General features: G+C 57.9%; 1 protein-coding gene across 6 annotated transcripts in view; it reads right to left on the bottom strand.

Moving 5' to 3' along the window:
- Positions 1-21,748, bottom strand: part of BCOR (BCL6 corepressor) — a 59,321-nt gene extending 37,573 nt beyond the window's left edge. For 4 of the 6 annotated variants that reach the window (XM_054291315.1, XM_054291319.1, XM_054291320.1 and 1 more), the window contains exons 1-3: positions 20,575-21,110; positions 1,926-2,055; positions 369-447 (exon numbers count right to left, since the gene is read on the bottom strand). In XM_054291315.1, the coding sequence (XP_054147290.1) occupies positions 369-447; positions 1,926-2,011 (165 nt within the window). In that variant the 5' untranslated portion in view covers positions 2,012-2,055; positions 20,575-21,110. Of the gene's footprint in view, positions 1-368; positions 448-1,925; positions 2,056-20,574; positions 21,111-21,179; positions 21,237-21,678 lie in introns of those variants that run through there. The other 2 variants (XM_054291316.1, XM_054291317.1) reach the window with 2 other exon arrangements.
- Between the last annotated feature and the right edge of the window lie 1,038 nt (positions 21,749-22,786).

Below are 22,786 nucleotides of genomic sequence, written 5' to 3'. Positions count from 1 at the left end.
AAGAAAGGAAAACCCCACCAGCTTTGCTGGAACACTGATGTTCTTCATGCTTACATGAACTATTTTTGTCACACATGCTGGTGTTCTGTATGGCATTATTTGTAACGGCAAAACTAGGAATCTGAAGTCATACAACAACACATATCACAAAGCATCAAAAAATTAACAATATCAATAAACAAAGCCCCAACTTCACTGTTTCACAGAAACAATCTCAATGTGCCCAAGTCCACTAGGGCTGCACAACAGGAAGGTATTTTAATCATTTCTCCAAATGGACCCCATAATAACAGCCAGGGGCAGGAGTTAGTCATGGTGGGGAGGACAGGCACAAATTCATCTGCAGCATGAAGCTTGTAACTTCTTACCACACTGTGGTTCAGGTGATTTTCCTCCCTCAACTCCAGTCTGCTTTTCGGTGCATCAGCATCGTTAATGGGAATTTTCCTATTGAAAAACAGAAGCTTACTACTTGGGCATCTCAGATCAGTGCAATATGAGATCACCTCCATATTTTGATTCCCCTACAGAAGTCCCATCAGATAACGTATTTATCCTTCTCTCTACCCATACATGCTGACTACTTTGAAAAGCAAGGACCATTTGAAAATAAGCATAAAGGACTTTGACAACAAGAACACACCAAGTACATCTCAGAGCAGCCTCTTCCAAAGCAAGCAGTTTTTGTCAAGGTCTTCTCTTCTGCTCCTTGCCCTTTCCTTTTTCCAGGGGGAGAATATCCCATTTTAAACATACTCTGCTTATATACCATCCATAAAGACTGCTGAGGATAAAATTAAAACACACACGCTAATATCATGTGAACATCAGCTCTTCCATGCTTAAGAGGGAGCTGCACATCTGTGCCATACCAGTGTTGCAGCTCTGGGACTTGTTATCACAGAAATCACCAATAAAGAATATACCTTAGTGCCAAATTTCAAATCCCAGGGATAAAAATCACTGACATGCAGCAGAAGGAAAGTTTCAGCATTACCCAAAAGAACTCCTTTCAATCGAAGTGCTTAAAGGCATATCATCACCATAAAGGAGAAATGCAATTTTAATCCATTTGTTTTTAAAAGATTCACCTTCCCTGAAAGTAGCACATACAGTTATTATCCCTGAACAACTGGGAGGAAAGTGGGGAGGGAGGGTGAGAAAGCAAAGTGAGATGCTTGGCTGTTTTCCTTCAGCTTATGTTTGCAAATAGTATTCCCTGCAAAGACCAAAAACTTCCACCAGCTTTTTGGAGGCTTTTCACACAACAGTGAGAACAGAGAATGAGAAGAGAGAAAAGCACTAAAACCACACAAAACTGGCACAGAGAACTGGAGGCGCATCTGCAGCTTCTGTCCAGCATCATTTTGCTTTTTAAAGAGCTGGGATTTAAGGGAAGGGGAACACCTGCCAGTGTGCCTGTGTCATCCCATCTAACACTGTAATTTTGATCATCAATTGAATTATATTCAGCAGGAAAAAAGGTGGGGAGGAGGAGAAATTCACTTGTGGGAGACAGAAACTACTGATCCTATTCCACGTGACAAGCTGTTGGTCCACAGGCAGGGAACACCAAATTGCAGGCACGAGCCCCTCTGCTGCAGAGAATCACCACAAGGAAACGTGCACTATTTGGTTTAATTCCCCTTCACTACAATAAATTAATTGTAAAAGCACATTCAAAGGCTGCTTTAGGTGCGTCCCCACTTCACTGACCCAGGTTGCCTGTTCCATAGTAAATCAGCATCTGCTCTACTGCTCTCAGGCACGTCTTGATTCTCTCCCTTTGCCCTCCCTCCAAGCTGGGCTGATCTCGATTCAAGGTGGCAGCTTTCTGCTCCAGTGTTAGGGAAGCGAGCAAACTCCGAGACCTCGCTCTGCAGAACCACAGTGTGCTTTAACTCGCCAGAAGCTTAAATATTTACCTGTCTTCATTAATTCCACACATGCGGACCCTTTCATTGCTCATCCAGCTATGAACGTTGCCATACAGGGGAGTTGCAGAAAGCATGACGTCTCCTTAAAAATCAACGCTTTTCTTCGAGGTTTTATATTCTATTAAGAAAAAGAAAAGAAGGAAAAAAGAAAAAAAAAAAAAGTTGAGCAGATTTGTCTAGGAGGAAGTGCAAACATCACGGCGGAGCAGCCAGCCTCCCTCCGGGTAATTAATAATGAATGCAGGATTGGTGCGGGGAGTGAGCTGCCTACGTTAACCGCTAAGGGAGATACCCGGCAATAAAGGAGCAAATTGAGGGCATTTATAGGTCAGAGGAGATGGATCTTTTCCCCAGCGCACATCCAGAAAATTAAGAATCATTCCAGACTATCGACAAATAAAAGTTTCTCCGCAGCATTTCATTTCCACAAGAAATGACTCAGCCGGCTGAGTACGCACCAGTCCCCAAATCTTCATCTCACATAGACTGAACCAAGGAGGGAGACCTCGTGAGCCTGGGGGGACACTCAAACAACCCACAGGAGCTCACAGAAGCCCTGCATTAGGAACACACAGGAGCAGGAGAGCGTGGCAAGAACAACCACATACCGCGTGTATTAGCTACGCTGATTGCTGATAAGGCTTTTACACGAGGACTTAAAACTGAAGAGACGCTGCTACAGAAGGCATCTAAATAAAACCCTCCCTTTTAGCGTCTGCACATGACTAACTTGGAGAAAGGGGTTAAAAATAGTAAGTGGGTTGGCGAGCTCCCCACCCCTTGATTTGATTAAGCGAGGAGCCCTGGTGGCTTCTGCATTGGAGCTGCTGCGCTGCTGCTGCCACTGCTGCTGCTGCTGCTGCTGCTGCGAGTGCTTTCAGTAATTCAATGATGCCTGCTCACTCCAGGGAAAGAAATCATTAGCGGGCTCACTGGAGAAGTATTAGCAGTCCAAGAGGATCGGCGCTGTGTGCAGCCAGAGAGGCAGGTGAAAGGTAACCACATTTTCACGTCCAGTGGCACAGAGGGAAAGGCTTTTCCTCCCCTCTACCTTGCCTAATGCCACCTCCGCTCGCATTAAATTCTAGTTTGCTGCATGAGCGAAGTGTCAGGACAAGCTGCGTTTTATTAACAGGATTATCGCGGCGCATGATTTATTCCAGTGCAAGATTTTAATTGCTCTTCGGAGGTTGAGTCGTTTCTTTTGACTGAGCTTCAGCCTGCATCCTGCTGCTAAATGCTGGGTTAATAAGTAGGGGGAGCCTTTAATGCACAGGATATCCCTCAGCTCTTCCTCTCTCACAAAAATAGAAGCCTTTAAGCAGGAGGCATGATACTCCTTTTACACACACACAAGCCAGTAACGGGCGATTGACCACTGGGAGTTTAATGCCTAACGTCTCCCAAAGCATCCATGCTTCCCCAGCAAACTCATTTCCTTTGTCAGGCTACAAAATATGCAAATGATCACTTTGGCATTTAATAGGGAAGAAGCCCAGATTGGGCCTTTAACACAATACTTCACACACGTTCAGAGAGGTTTAAGAACTGAAACGGCAGGAAAGCCTTGTTCCCCAACACTTTTTTCTCCCCTCAGAGAGGCCTTTTGTGCAAAACTCCACGTCTGGAACAAATGTATATTAATGAAACGGCGCGTTGACCCTCCTTTCTCCACAACGGTTAGCTTTTCCTAATGAAGTCCGCACAAATCGCCGCGAGGAAACAAAAATCCACGGAGGTTTAGTTACCGCGCTATCATTCAAAAGGAGTTATTTCGCTGGAAAGACGTTTTCTGGACAGATTTACTGGTTTCCAGATGCGCCGCTCGTAATGTTTTCAATAGAGGCAGCAGCAGCATGGAGAGAGTGATTTAGGGTTTTACGTAAGGTTAGCAGCCACCCCGTGCGCTGCCTCATCTCCAAGGGACAGACACGGGCGCAGGGAAGGGCCTCGACGGCACAGCCCCGATTTCTGTGCCCCGCTTCCCTTTGGGGCCAGGCTCCTCCGAGGGGCTGCCTGCGCCCGCCCGCCCGCTTTCCCCGCTGGAAATGTATCATTAAGATAAGGCGAGGTGCCTGAACTGAAGCCCATCAATCCCCTGACACGTGCAGATAGCGAAATGCTGAAGTTGCATGGGGGGAGCGAGAGCTTCCCCAGCCAAGAGCGGGTAATCTGGAGGCCCCGTGTCCCACAGCCACCACCACCCGAGCAAGGGCAAAACCCGCCCGCTCGCAGGGACGTGCTGGGATGTCCCGGGGCCACCAGGCAGGTCAGAGCCCGCGCCCCGAGGGCTGCCAGCCCCTTCCCCAAAGCCACCCCCTGTCGCCGTGCGCCCCGGGTGCGCGCGTGTGTGCAGTTATGATCATCGCCGCCCTGATGAACTTCTTGTGAACTGTTTAAAAGTGGAGGTCTGCTGAACGAGCAGCGGCGCCACTGCCAGCCATAATTTCATTGCAACAAGCAGCAGACTTTTAACTCTTCGCACACCCCGTCCCTCCCCCTCCTCTCCCTCCCCACCAGCAGCTGCCTGTCGGGGGATACCGGCTCACAGAGGATCGGCCAAACGCGGGCAGCGCCACAAGCGCTCAGCGCTGCGGGGACGGGGGGGGACAGCGATGGGGGCGTGGGGGGCACCGCACCTATTTATACACCCGGCTTCCGCGGGGGTGGGCGCAGCCGCTCCCGTTATGCAACCCCGACGGCGGGCTGAGCGCCCCAGCGCACGGAGGAAACCGAGGACACGTCTGTCCCTCCCTCCCTCCTGCTGTCACCCACCGGGCCACCGCCAGCGCGCCCCGGGGCGCCGCAGCCCCCCCGGCCGCCCCCGCTGCGCTGCGCGGCGGGGCGCGGAGCGGGGCTCGGCAGCCGGAGCGCGCACGGCATTTCCTCCGGGAGGTGTCTGGCCGATAAAGCCATTTGCGGCTAAATATAGACGGTGATGCACGGAGGAGGGAGGGAGGGAGGGATGAAGAGAGGGAGGGAAGCGCGGGGGGGGGGGGGGGGGGGGTGGAAGAGAGTGAGACGCGCAACGCACACGCGGTTCCGCAGCGATGCCGCCGTGTGAAACCAGTTGTGAAAAGCGCCTGCAAGCACTAACCTGCCTCCCGGCGCGCTGCCGAGCGGGGCCCCGGCGTGCCGAGCCGAGCCGTGCCGTGCCGAGCCGAGCCGTGCCGGGAACACCCACCCACCTCCCTGGCTGCCCGCGCCCCGGCGGCCCCGCGCCGCAGAGGCAGGCACAGGCACACACCGCACCGCTCGGGCCGCTGATTAAAAAGGGAAACGTTCGGGTCTCCCTCGCAACGTCAACAGACTTTTGGCAGCCATTGACGCCAGCAGCAGCAAAGTTTTGTTAACACGCTGCTGGCGTGGAAACGAGAAAAACCCGATGCCCGCGGGGAGGGGGAGAAGGAGGAAGAGGAAGACTCCACTTCTCCGTGCCTCCAGGGGAAAAGAGGAGGCGATGGCAGCGCCACCCGGGACAGGGCAGCCGGCTCTTTTCCCCCTCCCTCTCCACCCCCGTGACCCCGGGGTGCCTGCCGGCGAGTTTGCGAGGTGAAAGTCCCAGCGAGGGGCGTGGAGGGGCGGAGGGGATGAGGGGGGGGGCGCCCGGAGGAAGCCCGGCGGGGCCGGCGGCTGCAGCGAGCCAGGAAGCGGCTCGGGAGGAGAATTGCAGCGGCGCACGAGTTCCCTTTTGGCGCCTTTACTCTTTTCCACCTCCGAGCTCCGCCTGGCAGCCTGCCAGTTTCCACTGCACAAGCCACGGAGCCGGCAGCAGCAGCGGCAGCGCAGCGGCAGCCGGCGGGGAGGGCTGCGCGGGGTTTAAAAAAAAAAACCTCCGCGAGAGCCGATGGCACCGACGGAGCGCCGGGAGCTTCGGCAAACAACCCAGCCTTTGGGATATTAAAAGCGATGCAATAAATTACCGGCCCCTGAGCCCTCCCCCACATCACCCCCCCCGGGCCCCCTTCCACCCGCCCCGTCGCCACTGGAAGGATCATTTCTAGATTTGTGAAAATCCCTGAGAAAGAAGTGAAAAGCAATCGGGGACTCGTAGTGATCTACTTCGATTAGCCCTCAGCCCCGATCATCTGGAGCTTGATTTAAAGGGCAGCGCTCGCCCGGTATTTATACGCTTAAATACGGGCTGATGCTTATGAATGTGTTTAGGTACCTCGTTTATCTTGTACCTCCGACTTATATATTTACGACTTATAGGAACAACGACCTGTGCCACGGCTAGAAAGGAGACTTCAGAGACACCATATTGCTGCACCGTTTACAATGCGCCGTATAAAGCTCTGGCAGCAGCCAGCGATCTAATATTAGACAAGTGTTAAAAGAATAGGCTTGGCTGCGCTTTTTATATATATATGTATGAAAAAATAAAATATACTGTGGGGTTTTTTTAAGCTATCTCCACACGACATCACCGCTAGTGACACGTTTTGTAAACCAGAGGAGGAAGCTGCAGACTAAGTAGCCGCTGCACGGATCCGCGGATTAGAGAAGAAGTTTGACCTTTACCCGGGACGTGTGGCATTTCATTTAACCATAAAGCTAAGCACAATGCGCCAGCGAGATCGCTAAACCGCTTTAAAATACATATAGAGTCATGCACGACAGTAGTGCATCTCGGTTTAGGCAGCGTGCAAGGCAGCACGAGGGGGTCGGCCCCTATTTTAAGGCTCTTGCCGCAGCCACCCCCCATCGCTCCCGTGTCCCCCGTGTCCCCCCTCCCGCGGCTCCCACACCGTCACGTGTCAACAGCGACCGGGACTTGCTGCCGTGTGAACACGGCACGGCGGAGCCGACCGGGGGCACCCGGGGCTGGCTGCCGAGCCAGCGGGGCATCCTCCCCGCCCCGGGCGGCGCCGCCCCGGGCACCGCCGCTCTGCCCCACGGGGACACCCCCGGTGCGGCGGGGCTCCGGCGGGGTCACCCCCCGGCAGAGGCGGCCCCGCGCCGCCTGTCACGCCTCGGACCCTGCAGAGACGGGCGCTGCGCTGGAGCGGCAGCGGCGCGATCCCCTCTCCCATATGCTGCGAGGCGAATCATTGCATCGCTCTCAGCTGCTGCCAGCGGCAGCCAAAAGGGGGGAGGAAAAAAAAGTTTTCAATTAATGATAAGCCTAGGAACTGGGGAAGGGGGCGGGGGAGGAGGCCAATGAGGGAAAGTTAAAATGGCTGGCGATCCTTCAAATAACCCTGGCTGCCTTCCCCTGGAGCCCACACGGCGCTGCCTGCCGCGGAGCCCCGGGGGAAGACCCGGGCGCCCAGGCACACGCTCCCCGAGGCCAAAGCTGCCTGGGGCGGCCAAGGCTTCCTCCGCACACCGCGATGCCCATACCTGAAGGCTACGGGACATTCGTATGGCGGGGGCACTCACGTCATCCCCCACTCCCTCTGGTTAAACCACATGGTGGGGGTGCGATAGAGTGGCTGCAAAGGCTCCCACACACACACACACACACACAGCGGGGGGAGGTGAGGCGGCTGGTACCCAACTTTGAGGCATCACCGCATGAAGGATTTCCCAGAGATTCGCGGGAAACACCGACCCCGTCCGCCGCACCGGCAGCCCCGCACCGCCGCTACGGCGCCCCCCCCCCGGGCCCCCCGTCCCTCCCCCGGAGCGGGCGATGCCTCCGTCCCCCCCCGGGGCTCTCCGCGGTGGCCGGGAGGGACGGGCGCTCCGGGGGGGCCGGGGGATTCCTGCCGCCGCTCCGGCCGTGCCGGGAAACAAGGCTACTACTGGAGGAGGCGGCGGCGGCGGAGGAGGGAGCCACAAACCGGCTCAGCCGCAGGAACCCCCGGGCCCCCACGCAGACGGGAGAGAGCCCGGACTCCCTTCCGTCGCCCACCCGCCGCGGCATCTCCCTATACCGAGGCCGGCCGCGCCATTTTAGTCACACACACGCGCACACACACACTCTCACACACACAACACACACAGACAGACACACACACACCGCGCACGCACGGGAGCGAGGTTTCCGCTGCCGCTGCCAGAGACAACAGGGAGCAGCAGCAGCAGCAGCCGAGCCCGGGCTGCGCAGGCGGAGCAGCGGCAGCAGCGGGAGAGAGAGGGACGCACACGCACACACGCAAGCACACACACCCACGCACCGCGAGCCAGGCAGAAATGTGCATTTCAGGTAATTTAAGGCCGCATTCCCGGCGCAGGGAAGGAAAAGCGCAGGCCTGCGCCCCGACCAGCCCATTAAGCCGCCGCGCAATCGGCATCCCGGGAACCCTTCATTGTTGCCTTTATTCCCTATGGCTTTTGCTTTCCAGGAGGGGGATAGAAAGGAAAAAGCAAAAGGGGGGGGGGGGGGGGGGAGAGGAAAAAAGGAAAAATAGCACCGAGCCAGCCCCTTCCCCTCGCTCGTCCCCCATTGTTCGTCCGCGGGAGGCTGGGAGAGCGCAGCGCCACGGGCTCGCTATCAGCCGGGCTCCGGCGAGCACTCCCCTGCCCCCAATAGCTCGGGAAACTTGGGAGGCAGGGTGGGAGGGGGGAACCCCCCCACACTGAATACAAAAGTCCCAGCGCTCCTGCGAGAGTTGGGCGAAGGCCTGCGCTCACTTCCGCAACGTTATCCTAGCAGAAATACCGGAGCACGGCCCCTGTTTCCTTCCCCCAGCCCCCGCCGCACCCCCGGGGGGTGGAGTGATTAATGGGCCGTACGCCCTTGGTTTCCCTCCGGCCGCCCCGGCACACCGCTCCCCGGCGCGGAGCCGCCGCGGCACGCTGGGCGGGGGCGGCCCCCCCACACATCCGTCGGGGACGTTGGGAGATATTGATCACGGACGACTTCATTTTGCATAACTGCGGCTGACAGGGCCTGTGGTTCCCTCATTTACGGAGCAACAGCTTCGCGGGGCTGATGGATGGGGAGCGGCTCCCTGCGCTCCCCCAGCCCCGCCGGGGGACGGCGGCTCCGCTCCTCATGCAGCAAATGGCCGCGCACAAGAAGCAAATATTAAACTTAGGTGCCTCCGTCTCCCGTTCTACCTAGCGCGGCCAGCATGGAAGCCTCCAGCTTCCCGCAGGGCTTTGTCTGCGCAGCCACGCCAGGGCCAGGGCAGGGGCACGGGGACCTTCGGCGAGTACACGCAAGGAAAAGTGCTTGGGAAGTTGGGGGGTTTTCCTTTCTTTTTTTTCTTTTTTAATTCACTACTCCTACTCTTAACAACAAACAAATAAACAGCCTGGTTTCTGCTAAACAATGCATAAAAATTAGCCTCGCCCCAAAGTTTATGTCGGGTTTATGGCGCTAACGTTCCTCCTTAATGGGAAACGCTTTCCCGAGCACTTCTGGAAAGCGCTGGCGAGCCCTCAGTTACGAAAGCTGCATCACGAGCACCTCGACTAAACATCTCTGCAATGTGTCCCGACCTCACATCCACCACCTTCTCCACCTTCAGAGGAAAGGCCAGTCCAGGGTATGCACAGCCAGCGCCAAACACCGCCCGACTCGGCGTGCGAAACGCACCGGGGGCAAAAAAAAAAAAAAAAGGAAACCAAACCACGTGAAAAAATACAAAAATTACAAAGAAAAAAAAGAAAAAGGAAATAAAAAGGACATAAAGTTGCCGGTAGCGGCGGTGCCCCGGTGTAGAGGAAGCAGCGTGCAGGCCGCCACCGGCCCTGCCTTCCCATCCCGGCGCTCCGCACCGAAACAAAGCAGCGAATCAACTGCGATGCAGATGGGCGGCTATGAATTTTTTGCTGCTGCTTAGAGCTTTAATTACTCGTTCTTGATCCGTGGGACTACGACACGACACCGCCAAGGTTAAAATGCCCTGAACAGCTCTGAGCAGATGTGAACGAGTTGGCAGACGCGCAAATGAGGTCTGCCTCTAAGCATGATAACAAGTGACTAATACATTGCATATCGCTGAAAGAAAATTATTTTTCTCTAATTTGCATTAGCTTCTTTTTTTTTTTTTTAACGCCGCCGACATTCCCTCCTCAGAGGCAGCAGCATAATCCTTAAAATATTGCTCCGTGACTTTAAAAGATTTGGAAGAAGGCAGCAATTGCCAGTGTTTTGGCTATGCAAGTGTTTTGGCTATGCAGGCTTGTTTATCTTTCCGCCTTTGCTCCAAGGCGAAACTAGTTTCGCAAGCAGTATTCTTGCAGAAAAATGGCACATGTCATATAAAACACCAGTTTATAGGAATTGATGCTAAAATTGTGGAATGACTACTGGTGTACTTTTGCCACTAATAGCACAGTGTAATCCATAAAGGACCAAGGGGACAGTCAAGGCCAAAAGAGAAAAAAAAAACATAATGGATCGACTGGAGAGAAATAGATAAAGACAACCCATCGACCAAAACGACTAAAAGGGGGGTGAGGGAGGAAATAAGCATCTCCCCCCTTCTTACCTGCTCTCCACCCCAGAGACGCCTCGTCAAAAAGACAATAGTACGTGGAGGTCACTTACTATATAAAACACAGCGGTTCTCGTAGGTAGCGAAATTATGTCAGGTACAAATATAGGCTGGAACCCAGTTCTCCAAGTTTCCTCGACTTTCCAGAGGCTCTTCTGAAAAGGCCAGGAGATCACTCTGGGTACCGGAGCAAACTGCAAGAACAGACAGCATTTTCTATCCTACGCTCAGAAGACACACCGAGGGCCTTAGATGAGGAGGCTTTGAGCAGAAAATAGCCACTCGGGAAAGTTATGCACGAGGAGTTTTTCACTGAAGACCTATTCCAGGGATCCCTGCACATCCAGGTTATCAGGGGTCGTACGCTGCCATCTCAAGCGGCAACTTCTCTGCCAACACGTGTTTGTGAGGGAAACGTGCTGCCAGCCCCCGCGCCGTGCCGTGCCCCGGGCCGGCCTCTCCTGCCTCGGGGCTGCCGGGACACCGCTCCCGCACAGCCCCCGGGGCCGGCGCGAACCTGCCGCCGGGAGGGATTTCCCAGCGCCGGGGCCGGGCACGGAGCCGGCCGCTCCTCCAGCTGCCTCCCCGCGCTTGTAAATCAAGCGGAGGCGGAAAGAGGGGCCGGGGGGAGGGGGCGGAACGCTGCTCCCCGGCCAGCGGCGTTCGCCGAAGCGTCGCGGCGGGCGGCAGGGGAGCGCGGCTGGGCGCCGCCGCCGCCGCCCGGGATGCCGCCGGGCCCCGGGGCGCCCCGCCGGGCCCCGCAGCGCCGGGCGGTGCCTCCGGGAGCGGCGGGGCGGCCCCGGGGCCACTCCGGCCGCAGCGAGAGCTTTTGTGTGCGAGTGCCAGCGAGGCGCGGGCTTTTCGCGCTTCAACAGCTGTCACATTATTTGCACTGGCTGTAAACAGCCTTCGCCTTCCCCCCTCCCCTCAAAACCCCCGCCCCCCTTGCCACAGAGTTAAATCCAGACTAACAATCCCCAGTTAGAGATCAAACCAACAACAGCAGCATTGTGTCTGCCTTCATTGCTTTACCATCAACTACTGCAGCTGGTTTACTCGAAACAAGGAACACCCTCTACCCACCTCCCCCGCCCCGGGGCCACAAACGCGCTCGTTCCCGGAGCTCGGCCGGGCGGAGCCGCGCTGCCCGGGGGGTTCCGCGGGCCGGGCCGGGGCTGCGGGCGCTGCTCCGCCAGCCCGATGTCGGTGGGTGCCAAGCGCCGCGGGGCTCTCCCCCACAGCACAGAAGCGTTTCCAGTCAGCGCTCACGCCCCACGAAACGCCTGCACAATCGCAAGTTGAGCTCCGCTCTCGGTCTGGCTTTTGGGAAAGGCGAGGGGGAACCCCGCTGTAGCGGGGAAAGCCGCGCCTGCAGCTGCGCAGCGCCCCGCGGCACACGGCGAGCTCGCCCCCGCGGCGCGGCGCGCCTCCGAGCAGCCCTGCCCCGGGAAAGCCGGGCTTCCCCCGATCCCTGCCCGGCCTCGGGCCGCCGCCGGCAGCCTCCGACCTGCTGTGGCAGCGTCCGACCTGCTGTGGCAGCGAACCGCCCGCCGAGGGGCCCCTCCGCCACCCCTGCCCGGGGCGGTGACCCCGCAAGCCGCGGCCCCTCCGCTCAGCCGGGCGGCAGACACGCTGCCACCTTCTCCTTTCCACCACCTTCCCCTTTCCACCGTAAGGAGGAAAAAAAAAAAAAACAAGAAAAGAAAAATGTCAATAACCAGCTTCGTTCATGATACAACCACTGGGCAGCACACTCCTTTGCTTCCAACTCTCAGAGGGCCTTTTTGCTGGGCACAGCTGGAATTTGAGTGTAAATCCTCATAGCTCCTTCCCTGCCCTCACTTATTTTTACATCAGCAGCAAAGTTGGAGGAGACGTGGAATTTGCTTTACAGAAGCATGGGGAAAATAAATCTGTTCAAGGAAACCTTTCCTTGCTCATTCTGACTCCTGGCATTACCCAAGTTGCGCATCTCTTAAGGGAAAACCAAGACACAGCAACTTTCTCTTAAATTTGTGTCCCGCACAAACTCTTCACGAGGCCACAGGAGCTGAAATAACACTTTCTATGTACCTACATGCAGCTTGGGAGACAGCACCAGTAAGGAAAAAGCATTTATTGGAAGCATGTCTCCATGTTGGCCTAACTCTCGCCAAAGGGCAGTACTACCCCGGCAGGTATGGTGCTTCACACTCACGTGGTACGTCTCCAATCGACTTCTGAATCAGATTCACCACCAAAGACACCAGTACATATTCACAGGTCAGTATCATCGACTATTCATTGCCTATACGTAGCTAGAAATCTGCTGGCCTGGTAAAAACCACTGCTAACAGAACAATGTCAGCAAAGGCTGCAACAGAGTCTTGTGAGAGACAGGCGATTCGTGCCTACTGAGGCTCTTTCAGCACAAAGGCTTTTAGAGGAAGAAGAGAGAGAAGAGGGGGAAAAAGGAGGGAGGGCTCTCGTGTTTCAGGGCTGCTGTCCCCTGGGAACCAAGAACCAAGTGTAGCTTCAATCAAATGCTGACTTCTCCTCTGGGAGCTCAGTAGGAAACCTGATCTCACTAGCTCATGCCTGCCTCCATGCATATAGGCTGGGTTTTCTTTCATACCAGCAATTTGTATAAAGAGGGGAGCCAATATAGTTTATTGCAAACGAGATCTCGCAGTAATGGATCTAGAGAGATACTTCTGTAGCTAAAATAAGACAACCTTCAGCCACCTGCTCAGGGCAGGCCGCGCCACAGCCGCCTCCAGCACGGCACGCAGGGCTGGGCTGTGGGTGCCCTGGCACGGCACAGCACGGCACAGCACGGCCTCCCACGCGTCTCCTCCAGCCCTGCATCCTCCCCAGCTGGCAGCAGCCGCCCTGGGTTGGGGTTTTGTGCAATGCCAGGTTACACTTCTATTAAAACGTTTACCCTGGGAGATCACTTCCTGCTGGCACAAGCGCTGCTCCAGCTTCCCCTGCTGCTCCCAACTTTAGCCAGAGGTATTTCTCTAATTGACCAGCGAGGCCTGGACACCCTGCAAAGCATCCAGCCCTGCCCTGGCACGGCACAGCACGGCATGGCACAGGTCTGTAGGGGAAGGCAGGCCAGTCCTCAGAGCTCCGCATAACTTCACACCGGGCTGCTTAATTCTGCACGGGGTTTTGCTAATCCACTTTGTGCTCGACTACCGAAACAGGAGGAAAGGAAAACACTGCACGGGGGAGCACGAGCAGGCCAGAGCAAGGTGAGCCTGGGGGACTGCAGGCTGTGGGAAGGGCTTTCCTCAACACCCAGCCCAGCCTCCCACTGCTGTGGGCAAGTCAGAGAAGCTTAAAGCACAACCCAGCACACCAGGGCGTGGGAGCAAAGGGGATTGCCCGAGGATCAGAGATCCCTGCAGGATCTCTCCATAGCCAGGAGCTTTCACATGGAGAAAGTCTGGCTCAGGGAGGGAATTTACACTTAGAAAGAAAGAGGAGCTCAGCCCATCCCTTCTTGTGCCATTAACAAGTTCTCTGTGAATTTCAAGGAGAGCTGAGAATACGCCCCTCCAGCTTTGATTTCACTTCTCTGTCCCTACCTGTCACCGTACACAAATGCCACACTCAAACCATGACTAAACCAGCCCCACAAAGCTGTCTGAGCCCTCTAGGAGCCTCCCAGATGCAATGCCACCCCACCCCAGGGGAACACAGGGGAAACACAGCGGTGGGAGAGGGACAGACAGCCCCAGAGCACCTGCTCACACGGGGACAAGGACACCCACCAGGCTGCCCCAAGCATGCAGTCTGTGCAGGTACAGGTGTACTTCCCTCTGCTGTTAACTGTGACAAGTGCCAGCTACTCCAATACTCCCAAATGTGGAATTCTCACTTTTATAACTGACACTACAGGCCCAAATGTTTTGTAATATGCAAATACTGAAAGGCACACAAGGCCCCCAGGTGAGGTACTGGGGTAGGACCAAGAGCTGCTCCAGCTGAAAACGAAAAGCAAACCAAGCTCTGAGAAGGAATGAGCTGGCAGACTGCAACCCACCATGGGCTGTCCAGGGGTGCACGGGGAAGGAGCCCACCACAGCACCAAGCTGCTGCAGCTCATGGATGTGGGAGATTACTCCAAGGGCAGCAGGAGCCACAGAAAGGAGAGCACCAAGGCTGAGAGCACTCTGAGAAAGAAGCAGAGGAAGCACAATGACAGGCTCTCCTGATGCAGGCTCAGCCACAGCACAGCCCCGAGCCTCCCTTTCCCCTGTGCTCTGCTGAACACACTTAGCTCTTTATACGAGCTGTTCCCAGTGTGGCTGGTGGATTCTGCGCTTTCCACTTTAATTGTCTTATCCAAATAAAGCTTTGTTTTCCTTAGCACGACAATCCCAACATTCAGACCGAGATTTTCATTGGACAGAGGAGATATTTTATTCTCTGATTGTTTAGGGAGCCAGGGCTTACACGGAACAGCCCCGGCTTGTGTGCCTCCACTCACAATGGGTGCTTTGCTGCCCCTTGTCCCATCATGTAGATTCATTTTATACAGAGTTATCAGGGTGAGAATCATGTTTCTCTCAATATCATAGCTTTCCAAGTCTATCGTAGACTTTAACAAGTCTTTTAGTTTGCACCTAGACAATAAATTTAGTTTAATTTAGCTTCCGGTCTTTAATTTTAGCAGGTCTTCTTTTCGCATGCAAATCAATATGGCAATTACCATCTAAAAGCTCACCCAGCCCTAGGTCAATGTAAATTGATCATTGTCCGCCTTCTACAAAATAACACCGGGAGTCTGTGGTGCATAATGAGATTATACTGGAAACTGTCTTTCAGATCACAAATTATATTTCATGCTGTAAGGATCTTCTCCAAGAGGACTTCCTTGCATGTCTAATCACATGGCACCAAATCTACCAGCTCATGAGGTAGTTTTGGGGTGCAGAGAGTGAAGGAAGAGTCCCAAATCATTCTGACAACAATTCTGGAAAACAGGCAGGCTGGTACAGAGTGATGCTCTCACTCGCTAACTTTTCCAGCAATGGAAGAGAGGAGGGGAAAATAATCTCCCCTTAGCCAAGAACTGCTGTCCAGCAAACAAGGAAAAACGAATTCCCTGCTGTAAAGTAGCAGAACTTTCCTAAAGCCACATCTGCAGGGAGTTCTTGGCCTCCTCCTTTCCGTCCCCACCTCATTCTGCTGGAGCTCTGGCATCCTGCTCCGGAGAAAGCCGAGGAAGGATGCGCTCTCCTGGCACAGCCCGGGGACCTGGGCAGGTCAGGTCGGAGGGAAAGGTCGCTCCAGAGCAGCGACTGCTGTAAGCCGGCTCCCTGAAAGGCCAGAGGATTACCGGGATCTGCTCACAGCCAGGGGAACTCCCCCTGCCTGCAGCCCGGGCCTCCGCGCTGCCTCCGGCTCGCACACGCCGTGCAGCCAGCGTGTTCCAAAGGGGCAAGCCCGGCTCTCCGCGCCACTGCTCAGCTCACTGCAAAACCAAGGAAGAGGGGAGCAGCCCCGCTCCAGCCATCAATTATTTCTAAAGCAACACCAGCCTAAGGAGGAAGTATTAAACTTGGCTTCATGCTGCTTTAAGTCCGCACTAAAATGTGATGTATTGCAGCGTTCGGGGGAAAGGCAGCGCATCGCACATCACCTGTGCAACCCAACTGTGCTGCAGGGTCCCAGCAAGAGCACAGGCCTCTGCCGAGACATGCGGAAATCGGAGATCACTTGTCCTCCACACTAAGCACCGAATTACTCCAAGCCATATTTAATCTGAGGGCAACGTGGCTGCTTAGCTACGACCTGAACTGCAGCAGGCCCTCCACCTGTCTTTGCAGGGGCCACTCATCGGTCAAAGCTGAGAGACCCTGTAAACGACAGCCACACATTGCCAAAACTACTTTGGTTATGTGCAAAACTCATTATTTTGGGCCTTGGTGACCTGGGTCCGTTTTCTCCACAAACATGCCAACAACTTTGTGCACTCTCGCAGCTGCACAGATCCAGAAAGTTTGCTTGCTTGGACTGTACAGGCACCCCTGTAGCTCAGTCACTGTTAGGTGACCCTGGCCTCCTCATCAGTCTTCAAAAAAGTGTATTATCATGGGGTGAAGGAACAGGGATGACAATTTTGAACTGCCTGAGAAGTTGCAGCTCTTGGCACATGCTGGTAAAGGCAAATACAGTGTGTGACACGGAGCCTGGATTGTCCACCAGCACAGGAATAAAGCCAAGGCGCCAGTATTGTTTCAAGACCCAGTCCATATTTGGGCATTCAGCTCACACATCCCAAGTATTGCTTTAAATATTAGAGACATTCGCCAATGTGGTTCATAACGCACTCAAATGGGAGAAGTCATTTCTGTTCACTCTCAGATTACTGGCTTGGTCTTGGTTGGTGGGGGGGTTTTTTGTGGGGGGAGAAGAGAGGGAAACCCTGCTGAGTCTGTTTGCACTGGTCTCTATTAGATATGCAACAAATCTGCCATTTCCGGCGCTGCTTCTATCTAATTAGAGATGTATTTAGATGTGACGTGTAAATAAGCGCTGAGCTGCCTGCTGCCCTGGCTGCTTGGACTGCTCGGGAGCATTTCCAATAAGGCTGTAGCGCCCGGAACCAGGGCTCAGACAAAGAGGGATGGGAATGGTCTGCGCTGCAGGCGAATCCAACAAAACCAGCTTTTATCTATCGCTCTAAAGCCTTAACTGCTTTTAATCTGTACCGCCCAGGCTTGCACGCCAGGATCGCATCTCATCCACCGAGGACGTCTCAAGCACAAAAGGAAGGAAGCACACACACGCACGGAGGAGCTGCGAACAGCCCCCGACCCACCCGAGCCGCACGGCAGACCCCGCTCCCCACCTGCCCTTGCGTTCCGCGAGGTGTGCTCGCTCCCGTGGGCTTCCCGAGAGCCCGGGGCGGGTTCGGCCGGCTCCTGCCCGCACCCACACGGGCCGAGGGCCGCCCCACGCTGCGAGCACAGCACAGATGCGGCCCCGTGGGGCGAAGGGCGCCGAGCTGCTGCCGGGGGAGAAGTTGACGGAACCTGAAGGCGGCCACGGAAAGTCGCTCCCCCCGCGGGCCGGGAACCCCCATGCCGGGATTTGCAGCGCACGGCAGGGCGGCGAGGGGCGGAGAGCCCCGGGGACACCCCCGAGCCCCCGGGGCTGCGGAGGCCGCCCCGGCCCTGGGGCTGCCTGACTCCCGCTCCAAGCGCTCCTCCTCGGAGTTTCCAGAGAGGAAACTCCTGGGAACGAAATCATCTGGCACTCGCCTCGTGAACTCTTTTCCTGTTGTGGGAAACATCACGTATAAAGCCATGAGATGGACGGGGCAGCGCCGGGGCCCGGAGGCGCGCTACCCTTGCCTCCCCCCGCTCCGACATCATCCCTGCGATCGCTGCCGCATCTTTCCAGGCCGGGATAGCCAGCCCCGATCCCCTCTGGCGTGAAGGGTTAACAACCATCACCACCAACACAAAAAAAAAAAAAAAAAAAAAAAGGAAGGAAGAAAAGAGGGAGGAAAAAAAAGAAAAAATATCGCGGTGACCTTTTCCGTCTCCCCCACTCTCCCTTTCAGGCTCCGGTTCCTGAGCTCGCAGGGAGCCTGAGCGGCTGTCTAGACCGATCTATCACAGAAGGACAAACAATACCAGGAGAAGCCCCTGCCCGGTCCCTCAGCCTCCGCCACTCACCTTAGAAATGGCGAAGAACAGAAAAGTGACCGCGATACAATCCTCCCCGGTATATTTATAGCCTTCCACACAGCCCACCTTCATGCCTGACAAATGAGATTTTGTCTGCTCTCTCAACGTACGCTCCAATAAACACACACACTTTTTTTTTCTTTTTTTTTTTGTGTGTGTGTCTGTTTGTTTTTGGTAACATTCCGGGCTCATCCCTCCGATCCCGGGGCGGGCGAGGGCCCACCACGCCCGTCCGTGACGGCAGGTTCGATAGCGGGGGCAGGAGGGGTCCCGGTCACTCGTGTCCACATGCAACCTCCCACCCTGGAAGCTTCAATATCCGCATTCATCACGCCCCCTTCGCACCCGGCCCCCCTCACCCGAAGTACTCCCTGGGCCCTGCCAGCCCTCCAGGTTGCGTATTAAAGAGGTATATACGGGGCGAGGAGCCGGAGGTCCAACGCTGCAAAAGGCTGGGGAATAACTAATGAGCTGTGCAGCCCATTGATCCGGTGCATACTTCCTAATTAACTCTGAGTCACCTATTTGTGACAGCAATTCAAAGAACTGCACCAGGGATAAACTGCAACCCCGGCGTGCGAAGGCAACCCGGCGGGGGGGGCGGGGAGGGAAGAGGCGGCGGGGGGGGGGGCGCTGGGGGAGGAGGAATTTGCTCCTAATCGTCCTAAAAGCAATTAGGGTGAGCGCTGCGCTGGCTACCTCTCGGGAAGCGAAAAAAAAAAAGAAAGAAAAAAAAAAAAAAAAACCCACCCAGCGGCTCCAACAGCAGAACCGAAAGGAAATGAATCGGCGTGTCGCAAGGGCGACAGCACCGGGCTCCAGACAGACAGGCAAGCCTCAGCACCTCGGGGACGAAAGTCGGCCAGAGCGGCGGCCGGAGGAAGCGGAACGCCGGTCTCGGCGCACGGGGCCGCGGGCGGAGCGCGGGCGGGCGGCGGTGCCCCGGGAGCGGCGGAGCCACCGGCGGGGAGCGGGCGCTGCCCGGGGCACCCGGAGCCCGCACCGCCCGCCCGCCCTCGCCCCAAGCTTTGTTCCCAAGTGGCTCTGGCGGGGCATTGCTCTTCCCGGCCGCCCCCCGCGGCAGGGCCACGGGGAGGGGGCGGGGAAAAAAAAAAAAAGTTAATAGAAACCTTTGGAAAATCCGAGCTTGGCTACGTGGTGCGGGTTGGGCTCCCCCCGCCCCCCCCCCTTTTTAATGCAAACACGAATACAAAAGCTGCGGGCTCTAAAGAGCAGATGAAAGCAATGAACGGAGTTTCTGGAAAAGATTCATTAGCGGGAATTAATGCTGCGAGGAGCTCCGAGGCAATACCATTAAAGTCAATCCCCACACTTTGTCAGTTTTACACCGCTCGCTATGGTCGGGGCGGGTTTTTTTTTTTTTTTTTCTTGTCGGGGTAAATGGGGGAGGTGCTCTTCGCCTTCTCCTCGCCCCCTCTGCGATCGCCAAACCCGGGATCCGACAGACATCGCGGAAATGAGAGGGAGGGAGGGAGGAAGGGGAAAGAAAAAAAAAATAAACACAACAAACAAACCACCCAACATACACACACCGAGAAAGAAAGAGGAACGTGAACGCTCCGCAGCCCTCGCCCCCGGACTCGCTCCGCGAACATCAAATGCATGCCTCATATGCTGCGCAGAGCCGCCCCACTTGGCCCTGCCTTCACAAAGCAGCCTCCGCTGCCTCCCCGCCTGGCCGTCCCCCTCCGGCCGCCCCATTGATGGCAAGCCCCGAGCCTCCCTCTGGCTCGCTCTCCCAGCTCCAAACTACATTTTCGGGCTGACTAAACTTCCGTGTCACTCCGGACCTCACGCCAGCACCGCTCCGCGCACGGGAAAACCCCGGGCCGCCCTGTCCCACGTGCGCCGCGGCGCCCGCCCCGCCGGAGCGGAGAGACGGGGGGAGCAGCGCCTCGGGCTCTCCCGGCGGGAAGGGGCGGCCGGCTGCGGGCTCTCCCGGCGGGCAGGAGGCGGCCGGCTGCGGGCTCTCCCGGCGGGCAGGAGGCGGCCGGCTGCGGGCTCTCCCCCTCACTCACCTGCCCGCCGCCCCGGACCGCGCGTTGCTCGGGGCGGGGAGCGCGGAGCCCGGCCCGCCCGGCGCGGGAGCTCTCCCCGCTCCGCGAGCCGGCAGCGCCGCTCCTTGCTCGCCCTGTCCCGCGGGAGCCCCCGTAACGCCGCTGCTCCGGCGCCTTCCCAGTCACAAAGTGCGAGACGACGGGAACACCGCCACCACTCCCCACACGGGCGCACCGGAGCCGACACCGCGATCCGGTGCTTCCCCCCGCCTCCGCTGCCCCAAACAAGCATCTTCACCAGCAACTGCCTCCAAACTTCCCCTCCGACCGCGCAGCCCCGCAGGCGCTCCGCTAGACCCTCCTGGCCCCGCCGCTCCCGCCCGAGCCCGCTGCCCCGCGCCGTAACTTTCTGCCCCGCCGCCGCTCTGCCTTGCCCGCGGCCGGCCGAGGGGAGCCCCGCAGCCGCCCCGGCACGGCGGGACTCGGCGGCGGCGCTTCCGCACGGGAGCTGTTCGCGGAGCGGAGCACTGACCTTCCTGAGGCGCCGCGGGGCTGTGCCGTGCGCGGTCCGAGACGCGGGTCCCCACACCGTCGCCTGGCCCTGCTGCTCTCCCTGAAGGGCAGCCCCGTCGGGGGTGGGAAGAAGAGACGAGAAAAGTTTCACGATCCGACTCCCCCTCTCCGTGGGTGCGTGTGTCGCGGCTTGCCCCAGCGCGGGCGGGTCGGGGAAGGGGCGCGGAAAGACCAGGGAGCTGCGGGGCGCGGGAGCGTGGCCGCCCTCTGCGCCGACGGGGCAGGTGCCCGCGGGAAGGGCTTTGCTCCTCGGCTCGACCGGGCTCAGCAGCGGGAGTGGGAGCGGCAGCCCGCGATGCTCATTCCGGCTGCCGGCTCTGGTTTGGCAGCGCCATGTTGCTGGCTTGCTCCGGGCGAAGTTCCTGCGCTGGCGAGCGCGGCGCTCCCCACATCTCGCCCGCGCCGCCGTCTCCCGTGCCCTGGCCGCCGCGGCTTTGTGTGTGTGTGGCTGGGGATTTAATTCTCCTCCTCCTCCTCTTCTCCTCCTCTCTCTCTCTCTCTCTCTTTTTCTTCCTCTCCCCCCCCTCCCCTCTTTAGTCCGCCGGGAAAGCCGCTCTTCCTCACCTTGCCGCTGGGAGACCGGGCTCCGTCTGCTGCACGCTGCGCTCCCCTCGCATCCCCCCTCCCTCTCTCCCTCCTCCTCCTCCTCCTCCTCCTCCTCCAGCCGTCGCCTCCCCTCCCTTCCCCTCCCCCCGGGCAGGCGCTGCACCGAGGGAGCCGCCGCCAGCAGCAGCAGCGGCAGCAGCGCCGCCACCGCTTTTTCCCTCAGCAAGTTTCCCCCTCCCCTGGCTGCGTTTCCCTGCTCAGGCAGGGCTCGCCCGGCCGCTCGCCCGCTCCCCCCCTTGCCCTGACTAATTGATTTGCCCCCCTCGCCGCGCCGCCAGCCCCTCGCCCGCCCGCTCCCCCCGGCTGGCACAGGTCGCTGCCAAGCTGCGGCGCCCCGGGGGGGGACTCCGCGCTCCCGCGCTCCCCGGCAGGCAGGAGGGGAAAGCCGCCCCCCCCCCCGCCCCGCCGATACTCCCCTCTCTCGCTACCCAGAAGGCCAGTGGAGAACCGCAATTACCATAAAGCTCCGTTCACTCCGCTCCGCCAAGCTGTCAAAACCCCGGCGGCGGCGGCGCTGCCAGACATCGCTGCGAGCCTCCGCGGCGGGTCGCGCCGCGCTGCCGCCCCCCGCCACCCCGGGCCCTCCGCCGGGCCCCCCCAACCCGCTTCCCCCGCGATCCCGGCGGCGCCTGGAATACCCCCCGGCGATGCAACCCGCGCCCGCAGTCACACCCGTCGGCTCCGGGGTTCCCCCGTCGCGCAGAGGCATCCCCGCTCCCCCAGGACCCGCCGAGGGCTCGCAGCCGTCGTAACCCCCGCAGGGGTCACAGCACGAGCGGAGCCCTTGGGCCGCGGCCTCTCACACTCGCGGAGGGGAGTGTGTCCCCCCCGATGCCGGGGACCCTCTCTGGGTCCCATCCGCCGCCCCCAACTTCGCGTGGTCCGCGGCTCGGCCGCGCTGATTTCCGCGCTTCCCCCCGGTCGCTTCTGCGAGCTCTGAATCGGGATGGGGAAAAAAGCCACTCGTTTGTCAACGTCTGCATTGCGGGGGGCGGGGGGGCCGAGGGGGACCTTATTAAAGCGCGTTTTCGCCTGATCCGGCTTTGGCAGCCCTTAACGCGCTTTTTACCCGGTGTGAGCAGTGTGGCAACCCGGGGTGGGGTCACGACTGAAGCGCCGTTTCCCTCGCTGGCATTTCTAGGGCTGCTTTAAGATTTCTGCCCGGATCGTGGAGCCCTTTAATCTCCGGGTTGGTAGTTATCGGCTGCATCTATTTACTTTGGCAAGGCAACTTTTGGCTCGGCGAGCTCCACTCGTAAATTTCACGTTCATAACGCCCATCCCCGCTGATACTCCCAGGTTTGGTCCCGCAGAGCCCGCGGCGTGGAAGCTCCCGGGGCGGCCCCGGCCCCAGGGCCAGGCGGGCCCTCGGCCCCTCTGCTCCCCCGCACCTCCCGGCGCCTTCCCGGGAACGGGAGTTGTGCCACCTCAGCGCCGCCGGCGCTGCACCGAGCCCTTCTCGCCGCCGCTCCGTGTGGGAGCGACTGCCAGCCAAACGCCAGGCGATTAACGCGGACAGTTTGCCCCAGGGGGGATTTTTAATCGCTTCGTTCACGGCCCTGCGC

Source organism: Melozone crissalis, unplaced genomic scaffold (genome assembly GCF_028551555.1).
Source record: "Melozone crissalis strain CALT ecotype California unplaced genomic scaffold, PUWL_Pcris_2 ptg000090l_1, whole genome shotgun sequence".
NCBI classification, from domain to species: Eukaryota; Metazoa; Chordata; class Aves; order Passeriformes; family Passerellidae; genus Melozone; species Melozone crissalis.
Note: the sequence above shows the minus strand (reverse complement) of the source record. Positions and strands in the feature narration are given on the sequence as shown.